Below are 13,394 nucleotides of genomic sequence, written 5' to 3'. Positions count from 1 at the left end.
AAAAAAAAAAAAAAAAAAAAAAGGTGCCCAGAGCTGACCACTTCTCCCCCCACCGCCTTGGCCTGCCGGGACTATTGGTTTCGTTCTGCCTGACTCTGACCCTATAGCCGAGCCATGGCAGACAGAGGACCCTCAGGATTTGCACGTCAGAGCTGCTTACGGCTCAGTGTCGGCCTCTATGGCTCTCGGGAAACGCAAAGTTCTGTCCACCCCGGCCTGGCCAGCCAGCTTGGCCTGCCCCATGAGGTACAGCACACACCTCCAGAGGGGCCCTCCCGGGCTGGCCCTGCAGCCCCATCCCTGTCCCTGCTTCTGCATTCAGCACTGATAATGGCAGGCAGCGCCCCACATTTGCGTTCACTCTCTCCCTGTGTCTTCACCTCTAGACAAGAGCCCGAGAGGTCTGCCCCCTTCCAACCTCATGGCGCCTCAGGGCCTGCACACTGGTTCAGGGAGGCTCAGGAGCTCAGATGATCTGTGCAGGGCCACCCAGCAGTGAGCAACACCTCCATCTACACCTGGCCTGTGGGGAAGTGGGGATCACCAGCCAGGCACGTCCTGGGTACTTGCTGGGCCTGGTGCCCTAAGCTCCTTCCCATGAAACTGGCTCCATGGGGGAGCCAGACCTGGGGGCAGTTCCCACTGAGTGGCCATGGGGGAGGCTACCAGGGAAGGCTTCCTGGAGGAGGAGTGCCACGTGGTGACCTCCAGGGCCAGTCACAGGAGAACAGGTGAGGCCACCGGGAAAGGGTAAGCGCATCCCTGGGCCGGCACTGAAATGCTGCGGGGCCGGGGGAAGGGACGGGAACCCAGGAGGCAGCTTCCATCCCTGGCCTGGGCTGCCCACTCTGCTGAACCACATCCCACACCTGCTGCCCCTCCCCAGCCCCACAAGCCTCAGCCTCCACCCCAAGACGGGCGACGCCCAGGGTGTGGAGGCAGGGACAGGGGTGGAGACACAGAGCCGGGAAGAGACCTTATGTGACCCTCTATCATACTTTCCAACGCTCTCTCCTGCCCGAAAGCTGCCACCAAGTCTGTCGCGTGGAAATCCCCAGGGGCGGGCCCCCGAGATGCAGCAGATCACACCACCGCCCCCAGCATCACCGCATCCCCACTCCCGCTCCCGGCCAGCCCAATGCAATCCCAGGCTGAGCGTGGGCCTCACACCTGGGCCTGGAGGCGGAGCTGGGTGCCCAGCAGGCGTGGGGGAGGAGGGGGCGGCCCAGGTCCTCAGCTCCCATCCCTCCCTCTCATGGTGCTGCTCAGGCAGGAGAGAGGTTTGGAAGGCCTGGACCCTCTCTAGAGCGCCCAGGGTCAACTCTGTGCCGAAGGGGTCCTGGCTCCATGGTGGGCCAGTGGCTCAGCTCTACCCTGGTGACAGGGCCCACAGCGGGAGGGGCAAGGGGACTGGCTGTGGGCGGGACATACTGGGTTTCAAACCCCCAAGGTCCCCCAACAGGTCTAATGACACCAGACAGATGCGGTCACCCAAGAGGTCAGCCTGACCCAGACTGGCCACCGGCTGCTGCAGCTCCCTGCATGGCCCTGGTCTTCGTTTCTGATCCGTAGTGGGGATGGCTCCAGCCCTGGGACACTGGGACTCCCCCTGAGGAGAAGTGTGGGTTGCAGGGTTCGTGAATGGCTTGTCAATGTACATATACACACACACACACAAACACACACACACACACATACATACACACCCGGTATGGGGGCGGCATACACACACACATAAACACAAACACACACACACACAAACACACACACACACAAACACACATACACAGTATGGGGGCCGCATACACACACACACACACACACAAACACACATGTACACACACATGGTATGGGGGCTGCATATACACACACACACACACACACACACATACCATATGGGGGCTGCTTTCCCCCACGCAGGGGCCTGGCCACACCTGCATCTTGATGGTGGCAGGTGTGCAGACCAGGGAGAGGGTCTCAGAGCACGGGAAGTGCCCGTTCACCTCCCTCCCCAGAACCTCGAGGTCTCTCCTGCAGCCCCTAGGGCTGACCCCTCAGGACCCAGAGGAACCACAACCAGGGTGGGCTCTGCCCCTGACACCAGCCACAGTCACGTTTCCCTCCCCAGCCCCTGAAGCATAGGAAACCCAGGAGCTCGGCGAGTCCACCCCTGAGGGACCCAGGACCCAGACACCATAATTGCTACAAGACACGCACCGGGCACAACCCCGCCAGCCCCGCCCCGCTGCATAGGAGCCCCAGGGCCAAGTGGTGTTCACAGAGGTGACGTTGATGTGGCAGACCACGAGGAGGGGACTGGGGGCAGCGTGGTGGATCTACTCTGGGATTTGGCTGGGACTGCCCAGGCCTGATACGGCTGTGGGCAGGGTCTCAGGGGCCAGAGGAGTGACAGTCCAAATGGCCGTCCCAGGGCGGGGCGTGGAAGGGTGGCAGGTTGCAGCAGAGTCCCCGGGCTTTCCCAGGCAGGCCCCGGGTCACAGGCCGATGACAGGCACATGGCTCTCCCTGGGCACCAGCACTCTGCCCAGGGGTCCTGCCAACCAGTGCCTGAAATGGACAGTACACAGGCAGCCTCCTCCTTCCTGGGTTCCGGCTGGACGCTAAACATGAGAGGCACAGGGCTTTGGGCCGACAGATTCTTAGTGATCCAACTCAGTCCACTGTTCCTACGCCTGAGAAGCCCAAGACCCTGCTGGAGGCTGCCTGGGTTCCCCCCACACACCTGGGCCTCTGCCCTAGTGATCCCGGCCCCTGACTGCGGAGGCACTGCTGGGCAGGGTGGGTCGAGGGTCTCTGCTTTGGGTTATGGACCTTGAACTCAGGCCAGGAGAAGACCTGTGAGCCCTGTTGGTTCCTTCATGGATCTGGTCACAGAGCAACTGCTGTGAGCTCCAGGTTCACCGAGCCCCAAGCCCCAGAGGAAGGGGCCCTGGGGGCTGCGCCTGGAGCTGGGAAGTGGTGACGAGTGGCTGTCAGCTCTGAAGCTCCCGGCTGGCCGCCAATGCACGCTGCAGGGTGAGCCTGCATGCGTGGGCACACGCGGAGGGTGCAGGGGTCAAGCAGAAAGGGCAGGAAGTACCCGGCTGCCATACACGTACCACCCCCTCTCCCTGGAGGCAGGAAGCAGGCCCCACCTGTGGCCTGTCCCAGCTCCCACACGCCCCCGGCCCTGAGCCCAGCGACCAGACAGGGATCCCACCCTCTACACTGGGCCCCCGGAGGGTCTGGAAGGGAAATGAGTCCTCCAGAGAGAACCTGGTCCTGGGAGGTGGGCAGGCCACGCCTGGGTGGGGAGGGCAGAAGACTTCACCTCCAGGATTCCCTGGTGTTGCTGCCTCAGTTTCAGGACTAGGAAAAGCGGGGTGCCCCCCAACAGACTGCATCCCTGGTGGCCAAAAAGGGAGTCTGGAGCAGGGCACGGGGTAAGAGGACAGAGGGAGAGGCTGTGCCCGCCACCCGCAAGACACCTTCCCCCGGGTAGGGGTGCTGCTGACCCTCACCTAGGCCCAACCTCTGCAGCCCTTTCCACCCGCCTGAGATAGGCCAGGCCTGGCGGGCCAGGGACCAAAGTGTCCTGGCAGGGCCTGAGGGTGGAGGAGGGCAGAAGTCCGGAACCCCAGGTCTGAGGGGCGACCCAGCTGGGAGCGCGAGGAGGTCCCGGGTGGCATTTTGCCACGCCCACCCGTCGAGGCCGTAGGCGCTTCTCCTGGGGTCCAGGATTCTGGGCCGCCGTGCGCCAGACTCACCTGCACGAGGCCACGTCTCACCGCGCCGCTCGCTGGCGCTCGGGGTTCGCTCTGGGCGGCCGCACCCTCTGGGAGCTTCGCGAAGGCCCCGCCCCGGCCCCGCCCCCTGAAGCCACGCCCCGACGCCACGCCCCGGGCCACGCCCCGACGCCACGCCCCCGGCTTCCTTAAAGGGTCCGCGCCAGCCAGTCTTGCCGGGCGCCTGGGAGGTTGGGCTGCAGGCGGAAGCTCCTCCGTCGTCCGTGCTTCAGAGCCGGGTCCGCCGGTAGCCGGGTCGCTGGTCGCGGACGCTGCAGCCGGCTCCGTCCCACGCTCCCTTCCAAGACCCTCTGGCTTCTCCGGGGCCACCTCCTCTGCGGACCGGGGCCGGGGCTCCAGGCCGGGGGGCGTGGCGGGGCGGGGCCCGCGGGACCGGCCCCCCTGGCTGTGCCGCGTCCGCCCCCGCGCAGGTCCCAGCCTCAGGCCCGTCGGTTTCACGAGTCTAGCTCCCACCGCGCCCGGTCCCGGACGTGGGCGCCTCTCCCTCGCCTGCGCTCAGCTGCCCTCCTTCCCAGGCGTGGCCCCGGGCTGCCCTGGGCTTCCGAAGCCTCTCAGACCCACAGCCTCCAACCTGGGACCCAGCAGCGCCTCTCCGCCCGCGCGGCTTTCCGCCTCTTCACCCCCGGCCACGGAAGGCCCCGTCACCCTCCAGGTCCCCTTTGAGTCTTCTGGGTCCTGCGCGCTCAGCAGCGGTTGTTCCCCCAAAGTCCCTCTCCTGGTTCTGCGCCTCCTTTTCCTCCCCTCCGAGGTCCTCCTCCCTCCTTCATTTCTGGCGTCGGAGCTTTTTCTCCCCTGCTAGGCAACACCCAGCAGGGGCACCTGCGCCAGGGCTTCAGCCCAGCCTCTCCCTGCCTGACACCCCTCGGCCCCCTGGACCCCACTCAGGGGGCCCTAGCTTCCCCAGCCCGGCCCTCCCTCCAGACGCATCAGGGCGAATCCACCCAAAGCTTCGGTGCCTCCAGCTCCATCTCCACCTCCCTGAGCGCCTCTTCTCACCCCCCTCGACCCACCCATTCTCCCTCAAATCCCTCCCTCTGCTCCCCCTGCAGCCCAGCACCCTGTCCCAGCCAGCGGCGTCCTCATGGATTCTGGTGTCCTCCTGCTTGGAGCCCTCTGGGAACCTCCCACATCTCATCAGGCAGCGCCCCCAGCCCTCTTCCCCAGGCCCACGCAGCCTCGCTGGACCTGCCCGGCTTATCTGCGTCCAGCCCCTGCCGCTCTGATCTGTGGCCTCTGTCCTGCACGCTGGCCTCTGGCCACTGCTATGCCTCCGCTTCTGCTGAAAGCTCCCTTTGTCAAGACACAGGGCCCTGCACACCATCCAGTGGACCCACACCACATGCCCCACCTCGGGCCTCCTCACCTGCCCTTCCCCGCTCATGCTTCGGGTCTGGGTTTGGGCATGTGTTTCCTGGACCTTTTCTGGAGCCCAAAGTTAGTCTGCCCCCACCCTGGCGTCCCACCGTCAGCGACCTGTGTGTGGCTACCACTCCTGGACTCTCTCCTCCCTGACCCCCAGTGCCTGACACCTGCCAGGCACACAGGGTTGTTCAACGCGTCCCCAGAGGACCAAGTGAGGAAAGGCTCAGAAAGCAAACACCCAGACTCATGGGACCACCTGGGTGTGGAGCTTATGAGCATTTTCTTCTTTTTCTTTTTTTCAAAATGGAGTCACGCTCTGTGGCCCACGATAGAGTGCAGTGGCGCGATCTCAGCGCACTGCAACCTCTGCCTCTCGGGTTCAAGCGATTCTCGTGCCTCAGCTTCCCAAGTAGTTGGGATTACAGGCATGCGCCACCACACTCGGCTAATTTTTGTGTTTTTAGTAGAGATGGGGTTTCACCACGTTGGCCAGGCTGGTCTTGAACTCCTGACCTCAGGTGATCCGCCCACCTCGGCCTCCCAACATGCTGGAATTATAGGCATGAGCCAATGTGCCCAGCCATTGATGTTACTTTCTTATTTTCATGTTTTTGTGGGGTTTTTTTTTTTTTTTTGAGACGGAGTCTCGCTCAGCCACCCAGGCTGCAGTGCAATGGCGTGATCTTGGCTCACTGCAACCACCGTCTCCTGGGTTCAAGCAATTCTCCCATCTCAGCCTCCTGAGTAGCTGGGACTACAGGCACCCGCCATCATGCCCAGCCAGTTTTTGTATTTTAGTAGAGACAGGGTTTCACCATGTTGGCCAGGCTGGTGTTGAACTCCTGACCTCAGGTGATCCACCCGCCTCGGCCTCCCAAAGTGCTGGGATTACAAGGTGTGAGCCAGCGCACCTGGCCTTTTTTTTTTTTTTTTTTTTAATAATCATTAATACAAAATAGAAAAGCACACTTATTTTTCATAAGAGCCAGCACTTTGCAAAGGCCACCCAGCTGGCCACACACCCCACCCCTTCTTCCCCTGCTTCTCCCCAGGGCTCACATCTGCCGGTGCTGGATGCCAGCTCTTTGGTTTTTAGACAGGTTCTTGCTCCATCACCCAGGCTGGAGTGCAGTGGTGCAATCACAGCTCACTGCTGCCTCAACCTCCTGGATTCAAGCGATCCTCCAGCCTCAGCCTCCCAAGTAGCTGGAGCTATAGGTGTGTACCACCACGCCTGGCTAAGTAAAGAAAATTTTTTTGCAGAGATGTGGTCTCACTATGTGGCCCAAGCTGGTCTCAAACTCTTGGCCTCAAGCGATCCTCCAGCCTCAGCCTCCCGAAGTGCTGGGATTACAGGTGTGAGCCACGGCGCCCTTCACTGAGGCTCAGCTTCTGCAGCACTCTCACCCACACACTAATTTAGGAAGCAGGTTAGAGGGAGTCCAGGAGCCCAACTACGCTGGGGGTTTCTAGTTACAGGCTTCCAGCAATGCCAAGGGTTGGCCCTGCACACCTGGGCCAGTGAAAAGGCTGCCCAGTAGCCCCACACACCCTGGCTCCCCCCAGGCCCTTCCAGCCCTGGGTGCAGCCTCCTCCCAACCCTGTGCTCTGACACAGACGTGGGCCAATTACGTGTGCAGGCACACGCACCCACACGTGCACGCTGGAGAGCCTCCTGCCTCCATGGCCCCGCCCCTCACGGTGCTCAGCGGTGTGTGCTCCCCACTCAGGGCCTCATCCGCCACAAGGAGCCCCTGTGCAGGGCCTGGCTCCATCCAGGGCCACCCAAGGGAGCTCCAAGTCTGTGCTCCCACCACAAAGCTGAGCAAGAAGCCACCAGGCCAGGGCGCTGGTGAGGATGGACACAAGCAATGCTTTTAAAGTTTTCAGACTTTATTTCACAGCGATCGACACAGAAATGTACTAGAGTTAGTAACAGGGCGCCCAGCCTCCCTGCCACCCGCTTCATCGAGTCCTGCTCCTAGGAGGACTGGGCGAGGGCTGGGGCTGGGGGTGGGGATGGGATGGGGGTGGGGAAGGGACGGGACGTTGCAGTTTAAGGCATTTCTGGCTTCGGAGCCATCCCTGCCACCCCTGCACCTGCCCCTTGACCTTGGTCAGACACTGGCTGGCCCCTGGTCGTTCTGAGACAAGGATGACCGTCACTGACGCTGTGGGGAGGGTTTTCAGTGAGGCAGCCCTTAGCTGCTCTCAGGCGAGACGGGAAAGATGAGACCCACCACTCCAGGGGTCAAATAAAATCAATACACAAAGAACACAGCTGGTGGCCAGACCCAGATACCCAGGCAGGCAGCAGAGGTCAACTGCACCCCACAGTGAGCCCCCCTCGATAGCCCCTCACAGGGCCTGGGGTGTGGCAGAGGGACACGGCCGCATCCAGGGTGGCTGGGCAGAGCCAGCTGAGGGTCAGGGCACCTAGACCGGCCTCTGCTTCTCAGCAGCCTGGGGCTGGTTCAGGCAGCACGGGGAGGGACGCAGAGCTGCCCAGCAGTAACATTGTTTCGAAGTCACAGTATTGGCATAGGAGGCCAGCCATGGCCCAGAGCACACACAGGAAGGAGCAGCTCAAATGAGGGCTTGGAAAGGCCCTGTGGGGGCGCCCGGAGGAAGGGCCCCATCAGACCTCAGCAGCCCCTTCCTCTCTGGGATGCAAGCCCCACCTGGCAGAGCGAGGGTGATTCAGGGGCCGCGGCTGCTTCCCGGCGGGGACCCCGTGGGGGAGGCGCAGTGCAAGGGGGGGGGCTCAGCGCCCTGAGGCAGAGGTGTGTGTCCTGAGGCTGCCATCCACGCCAAGCCCTCCACGCTGCCACCTCGCCTGTCCGTCCCTCGGCACCAGGTCTGTCTGCAGCACTGCTGCCTGGACGGAAGGGAGGCCGGGCCAGCAGTCCGTCCGGCCAACACTCAGGCAAGAAAATCATATCAAAAAGCGACAAGTTTACAAAAATAGAAAATAATTACAGCGGGCGTGGGGCTCTGGTGCCAGCTCATGAGGCGGGGCAGGGCCGCAGCTCTGGTTTGGTGATGGCGTCCTCCAGTAGGTGCAGCGGGCGCTGGCCCACCACCACGTCCCGCAGGCAGCCCACGAAGCCCGTGCCGTAGGCCTTGGGCAGTGCTGGGCCCACGGGCAGCTCCGGCAGGCCCCCTGCAGCACAGATTGGGAGTCACCCAGCTGTGACTCAGTGATGCTGATGGGCAGAGGGACCCACGGGCACCCCAACAAGCAGGTGACCAGCAGGGGGACCACACCTGGGCCCCCGCCTCCTGGCCCCACAGCACTGGGAACTGCAGGGGCTACAGCGGGAGAAGAGAGAGCCCATCCCACCGGCTCACATGCACCCTGACTCAAGGTGGGCCCTGGGGGGTGGAGTCTGTCCCTTTATTATGAGACCCTTGGGCATCCCTCCCTAGTCTCCCCAAAACGCTCACCAAGCCACAGGGCTCCATCAGTGTCCAGCTGCGTGGCGCCCAGTGGGGAGGAGCCGGTCACAGGGGCCTCATTGCCTACCTGCAGGGAACCTTCCCTCTGCTCCCTGGGGGTACAGGGAGGGGGAGACCATCAGGGCCCAGAGCTCCCTCTGCCTCCTCTAGACCGTAAACCCTGCATCCTTCCTATGCCCAGCAGGTGCCTCAGCCTGGCGCAAGGATGGGGTGACCTTGACCCCAAGGAGGGCACTGGGAGCCAAGGCGGGGGACATTCCCGCAGCTCAAGCTTTGCTGGAGGCGACGGCCAGGCTCGGATCAGAGCGACCCCCAGCAGGCTCTGGGCAGGGCCGGGATGCCTTTCGGACCTGAAAACTCATCACTGCTTCTCCTGCATCTCCTCGGCCCTTCCTCCTCCCACTGGCAGTGACCTCGGCTCAGGCAGCAAGGCGTGTCCTCCCTGACCCCTGGCCATAAGTGGCTGGACACAGCCCAGCTGGGCAAGTGTGGGCAGCCCTCACCACTATTCTCAGCACGCTGGGTTCCCTACTCACCTATGTGCCACGACCCGCAACCAGCGGTTGGTGTTGACGGGCACAGTGGAACGCAGCACCACGGGCTGGGAGCCCAGGTTGTAGCTCAGCTGCAGGTGGCCGTCCACAATGGCCAGTGCCACGTAGTCCGCCCGCTCCGTGGCCTTGCCGCTCCAGAGCACCAGCCCCTGCGTGGCCTCAGTGCGCAAGCTCAGTTCAAAATGGTTGCTCTGCAGTGCCTTCTCGCTGGAGGGCAGAGAGCAGGTCAGGGCCTCTAGGAAGGTGGCAACAGGACAGGGTGGGGGAGGTGGGAGAACAAGGGCCCCAGCGGCAGAGGCCACAAGGGCTGGTGACGGGACCCAGGGGTGGCTGGTGGGCAGACACCGACAGTGGGAGGGAAAAGAGGGACGGAGACAGGGGCAGCCTGGCAGAGAGAGATCCGAGAGAGGGGTGGGAGGATAGATGGGCCAGCTGGGCGTCTGCAGGCACTGCTGCCACGTGCTCACCTGTGAAGGGCCCCGGAATCCAGAGTTTCGGGGCTTAGAAGCAGGAAGAGAGGGAGGCAGGTGAGCAGGGGACAGGCGGGCCAATGCAAACCCTCCCCAACACCGTGGGCTGCAAGGAGCAGGCACCCACAGAAGACACACATGGCCTCGAGGATCATAGGCCTGCCCACCAAAGAGCCCCAGCAAGGACGCTTAAACATGCATGTGCGGACACGTGAGGGCACAGACACCCACGTGCAGACAGCAGGGGAGCACGGCCAAGGCTGGGCACAGAGATCAAGAAGGTAGGCATAGGGTGGCATGGAATGGAGACCAGGGGCTCAGATGCCGCAGTACACACGTGCATATGTGCATGCATGCAAATCTACACACGGACACACGCACCTGCATGTCCACACACACACGTGTACATGAACACACATGGACACACCTGAATGCTCCCCACTTACACCTGTTCACACACATATCTACATATACCCCCATATATACACGCGCATACACAGACCTATGCACACACACACACGGACACATACCTGCATGTCTCCCCTACACACACACGGGCCCATGCACACACATGGCTGTATATTCACACACGTACACTTGCACGTCCACCCCATATATATAGACACGCACAGACATCTGGATGCTCACACACACGGAAGTGCACACGGACACACACACACAGACACGCATGCATGTGCACACACATGTGTACAGCCTCAGTGGTGGGGGTTGGCTGTGGGGCGACCCTTGGCCTGTGCCCTGGGAGGGGCGACTACACTTCTGAGGCAGGAAACAGTCTCTTGCCACAAAACAGCGCCGGACCCCCATCCTCCACCACGAGGGATGGACTGGGGGGCTCAGGACTGTGCTCCCCACCAGAAAGGATGGAGGGGTGGGAATGAGAGGGAGCAGGTGGGGGCTGAGCTCTACTCACACGGGGATCTCATTGGCCAGTTCGCTTGGAAACAAAGAGACAGACAGTGAGAGGTGGGAGGGGAGAGGCAGCACCAGCCCGTCCCCTCCTGGCCTTGGAGCGAAGGTGTGTGGGGGTCTGGTGTCCTGCCCCGCAGGCACAGACGGGACCAGCAGCCAGCAGAGGATGGCACATTACCTCTCGGTCACAGCGTTGAGGTACTCGACGAAGGTCCGCCCATCAAAGGCCAGGGTATCCACGTCCCCTGCCGACTTCTCCACCAGCCCTGTGAGACAGGCAGGTGAGGGTGGGCCTCGTGGGCTCTGGGCCCGTCCAGCCTCTACCCCCTGCCCTGTGCCAGGCTCACCGTTCTCGCAGTGTGGCCCTGAGAATCCCCCGGGACACAGGCACACATAGGCAGCCTCCCTGGGGACACAGGAGCCCCCATTGAGGCAGGGGTGGCCTGAGGCCTGGGTGCAGGGGTGATCTGCAAAGGATGTGACATCCACCTGCCGCAGTACGTGCTCTGGGGTCAGCAGCTGGCGGCCTCCCAGGGAGACCTGCAGGGGCAGAGTGAGAGCCTTGTCCCGCCTGCCACCCCGCCCACCCTGGAGGCCGGTGGGACGCCCCACCCCACATACCAGCTGGATGGCACCGTTGAAGCCAGAGGAGACGGCAGCAGCACGGGCCAGCTTGCTGAAGTCGGGAGCTCCCCCTACATACAGTGGCTCCTTCAGGTTGAGGACAGTGTGCGGAACCTGCGGGGACAGCGGGTGAGGGGCTGTGCAGAGCCCACCCACGGTGCAGACCCAGGGCCCAGGCACTTGCACGCACCCCCACCCAGCCGCCCACTGCCTATCTAGGGGGCAGCGTTAATCACACAGAAATGGCAGGGTCCTTAGTGGGGAGGAGCTACGCTAGGGGTGGAGGCGCCAGAGACGGTGAGCGAAGGAGAGGCCGACAGTACCTTGCGGGACTTCTGGCCTCCGAACAGTGGGTGGGGTTGCAGAGCGAGAGCAGAGAGCAGGGAGGCAGAGGAGGCAGAGGACAGGGCAGGCGGCCGAGAGAACAGGACAGAAAAATAGCTCCGTGAGCGCCGGCAGGGGCGGGGCTGCCGCCCGAGTAAGAAGAGCAGGCAGCAGCGGGAGTCCCCTCACGGCCCAGAGCACTCACCGGGGACTCCCCCAACACGCGGGGGCCGTCGCCCACACGCATGGCACCCTTGCGGCCGTTTCGCTCCAGTGAGACCCTGGTCCAGGCTCCCAGGGTGACTGGCTCCTTGCTCCTGGTGAGGAGGGGGCAGTGTGAGCGGGCTCTGGCCGCCACTGGCCGCCCGACCCCCCAGGGCCCGAGTGACCTGTTGGTGCCCCAGCCCCGGGCCAGTGCCCCAGGCCTCCCACAGCCACCCTTGCCGGCCCACCTGATGACCGCCGCCCCCTTGCCCAGGTCGTAGCGGAACTCCAGGCGGCGGTCCTGCAGTGCCAGTGACACGAAGTCTCCCTTGCCGTCCGTCTTCTGCCCGTTGTAGAGCAGAAGGCCACTGGGGCCTCGTGCCAGGAACACGACCTCCAGCGCCATCTTCTCCCTGGGGTCATGGGGAGTCAGGGTGTCTCGCTGTCCTCTCCCCACGGGATAGACAGAGGTGGAGGCCGGCCCTTCCCCGCTCCTGCCCCACCGACCCCAGGTCCCGTGCAAACGTGTGCAGGCCTCTCAACTCCAGGTGGGAGAAGCCGTTGAAGTCAGCCACGAAGGGCCCAGAGCCGTCCTGCCCCGAGGCTGTAGGGAGAGTCACCAAGGCTTCAGTCCTGACCCCCAGGGCCTCCTGCACCCCATGCCAGCCGCATGCGGAGCCTAACTCAAAACCCAAACTAGACTGAGCCGCATCCTAACTGCAATGCTACCTGGAACCCGTACCCACCCAAACGTTTGACCCCACCCCTACCCCCTGCCCTGAGAGCCCCACGCCCCCGACCTGTCTGACAGAGGGTGCCCCCGCGCCCCAGGGGGCACTCGCACTGGGCACCACCCTCGGGCAGCACACGACAGGGCGCCGCCCCATGGCAGGGGTTGGGCTGGCAGGGGCTCTTCTCATCGGCGCAGGTTGGTCCTGGATGGAGGAAGACAGGACCAAGGTCCCAGAAGGTGTCGGTTGGGTACCGCCCACAGGCCCCAAGGTCCCACTCCCACCCGCCCCAGCCCCACTCTCACCGACGCGGCCGGGCGGGCACTGGCAGTGGAACCTCTCAGCCTCCAGGGCCTGGCACGGGGCCCCGCCACGGCAGGGGTTGGGCAGGCAAGGGTGGCTCCCACACTCGCCCACGCCGGAGCCTCGGGTGGCAGCCCCCGGCCCAATGCCAAGCTCCAGGAGCTGGTTGTTGACGTCCAGCAAACGGATGCAGCCCCTCAGGCCCGTGCCCACGAAGGTCCGCTCCAGCGTCCTGCCACCAGGAGGGACACCAGGTCAGGGCTCAGGGGTCACAGGCAAAGCCACCTTGCACACCAGGACCCCAGAGGGCCGGGGCCGGGGCCACACCACCCTCCAGGAGACTCACACGGCAGCCTGGTCCTCGGGTACACCGCCCACAAAGAGGTCTGTGTCCAGGTTGAGGCCGTCGGTGCCACTGGGGCTTTCGCCCAGAACGGGGGTCTCACCATCCACCGAGAGGGTGCCCCGGCGCCAATGCCGCGACAGCTCCAGGCGGTGCCACCGGCCCGGCTCTACCGGCACCGCACTGGTCAGCACTGCGGGCCCCGAACCTGTGTCAAACCTGAGGGCGAAGCAGGTGCTCAGAACCGACGCCTGGTCCCGCCCCCCGCCCCGCCCCGCCCG

The 13,394-nt window shown here is 63.7% G+C and overlaps 1 protein-coding gene and 1 long non-coding RNA gene across 2 annotated transcripts in view; both read right to left on the bottom strand.

The window, feature by feature from the left end:
- LOC108516789 (uncharacterized) overlaps positions 1 to 3,810 on the bottom strand; it is a 10,063-nt gene extending 6,253 nt beyond the window's left edge. Inside the window, exon 1 of the long non-coding RNA XR_001881931.1 lies at positions 3,768 to 3,810. This is a non-coding gene — a long non-coding RNA (uncharacterized LOC108516789). The remainder of the gene's footprint in view (positions 1 to 3,767) is intronic.
- A 3,230-nt stretch (positions 3,811 to 7,040) lies between these two features.
- Positions 7,041 to 13,394, bottom strand: part of AGRN (agrin) — a 37,854-nt gene continuing 31,500 nt past the window's right edge. Inside the window, 13 exon segments of the mRNA XM_017854414.1 lie at positions 7,041 to 8,331; positions 8,616 to 8,719; positions 9,164 to 9,388; positions 10,763 to 10,850; positions 10,932 to 11,124; positions 11,206 to 11,322; positions 11,532 to 11,543; positions 11,738 to 11,849; positions 11,985 to 12,149; positions 12,244 to 12,340; positions 12,537 to 12,671; positions 12,773 to 13,002; positions 13,117 to 13,332. Of these exon segments, the coding sequence (XP_017709903.1) occupies positions 8,174 to 8,331; positions 8,616 to 8,719; positions 9,164 to 9,388; positions 10,763 to 10,850; positions 10,932 to 11,124; positions 11,206 to 11,322; positions 11,532 to 11,543; positions 11,738 to 11,849; positions 11,985 to 12,149; positions 12,244 to 12,340; positions 12,537 to 12,671; positions 12,773 to 13,002; positions 13,117 to 13,332 (1,852 nt within the window). The 3' untranslated portion in view covers positions 7,041 to 8,173.

Source organism: Rhinopithecus bieti, unplaced genomic scaffold (genome assembly GCF_001698545.2).
Source record: "Rhinopithecus bieti isolate Rb0 unplaced genomic scaffold, ASM169854v2 scaffold_39375, whole genome shotgun sequence".
In the NCBI taxonomy this organism is placed as follows: domain Eukaryota; kingdom Metazoa; phylum Chordata; class Mammalia; order Primates; family Cercopithecidae; genus Rhinopithecus; species Rhinopithecus bieti.
The sequence above is the reverse complement of the archived record's forward strand: the minus strand, read 5'-3'. Positions and strand labels throughout refer to the sequence as shown.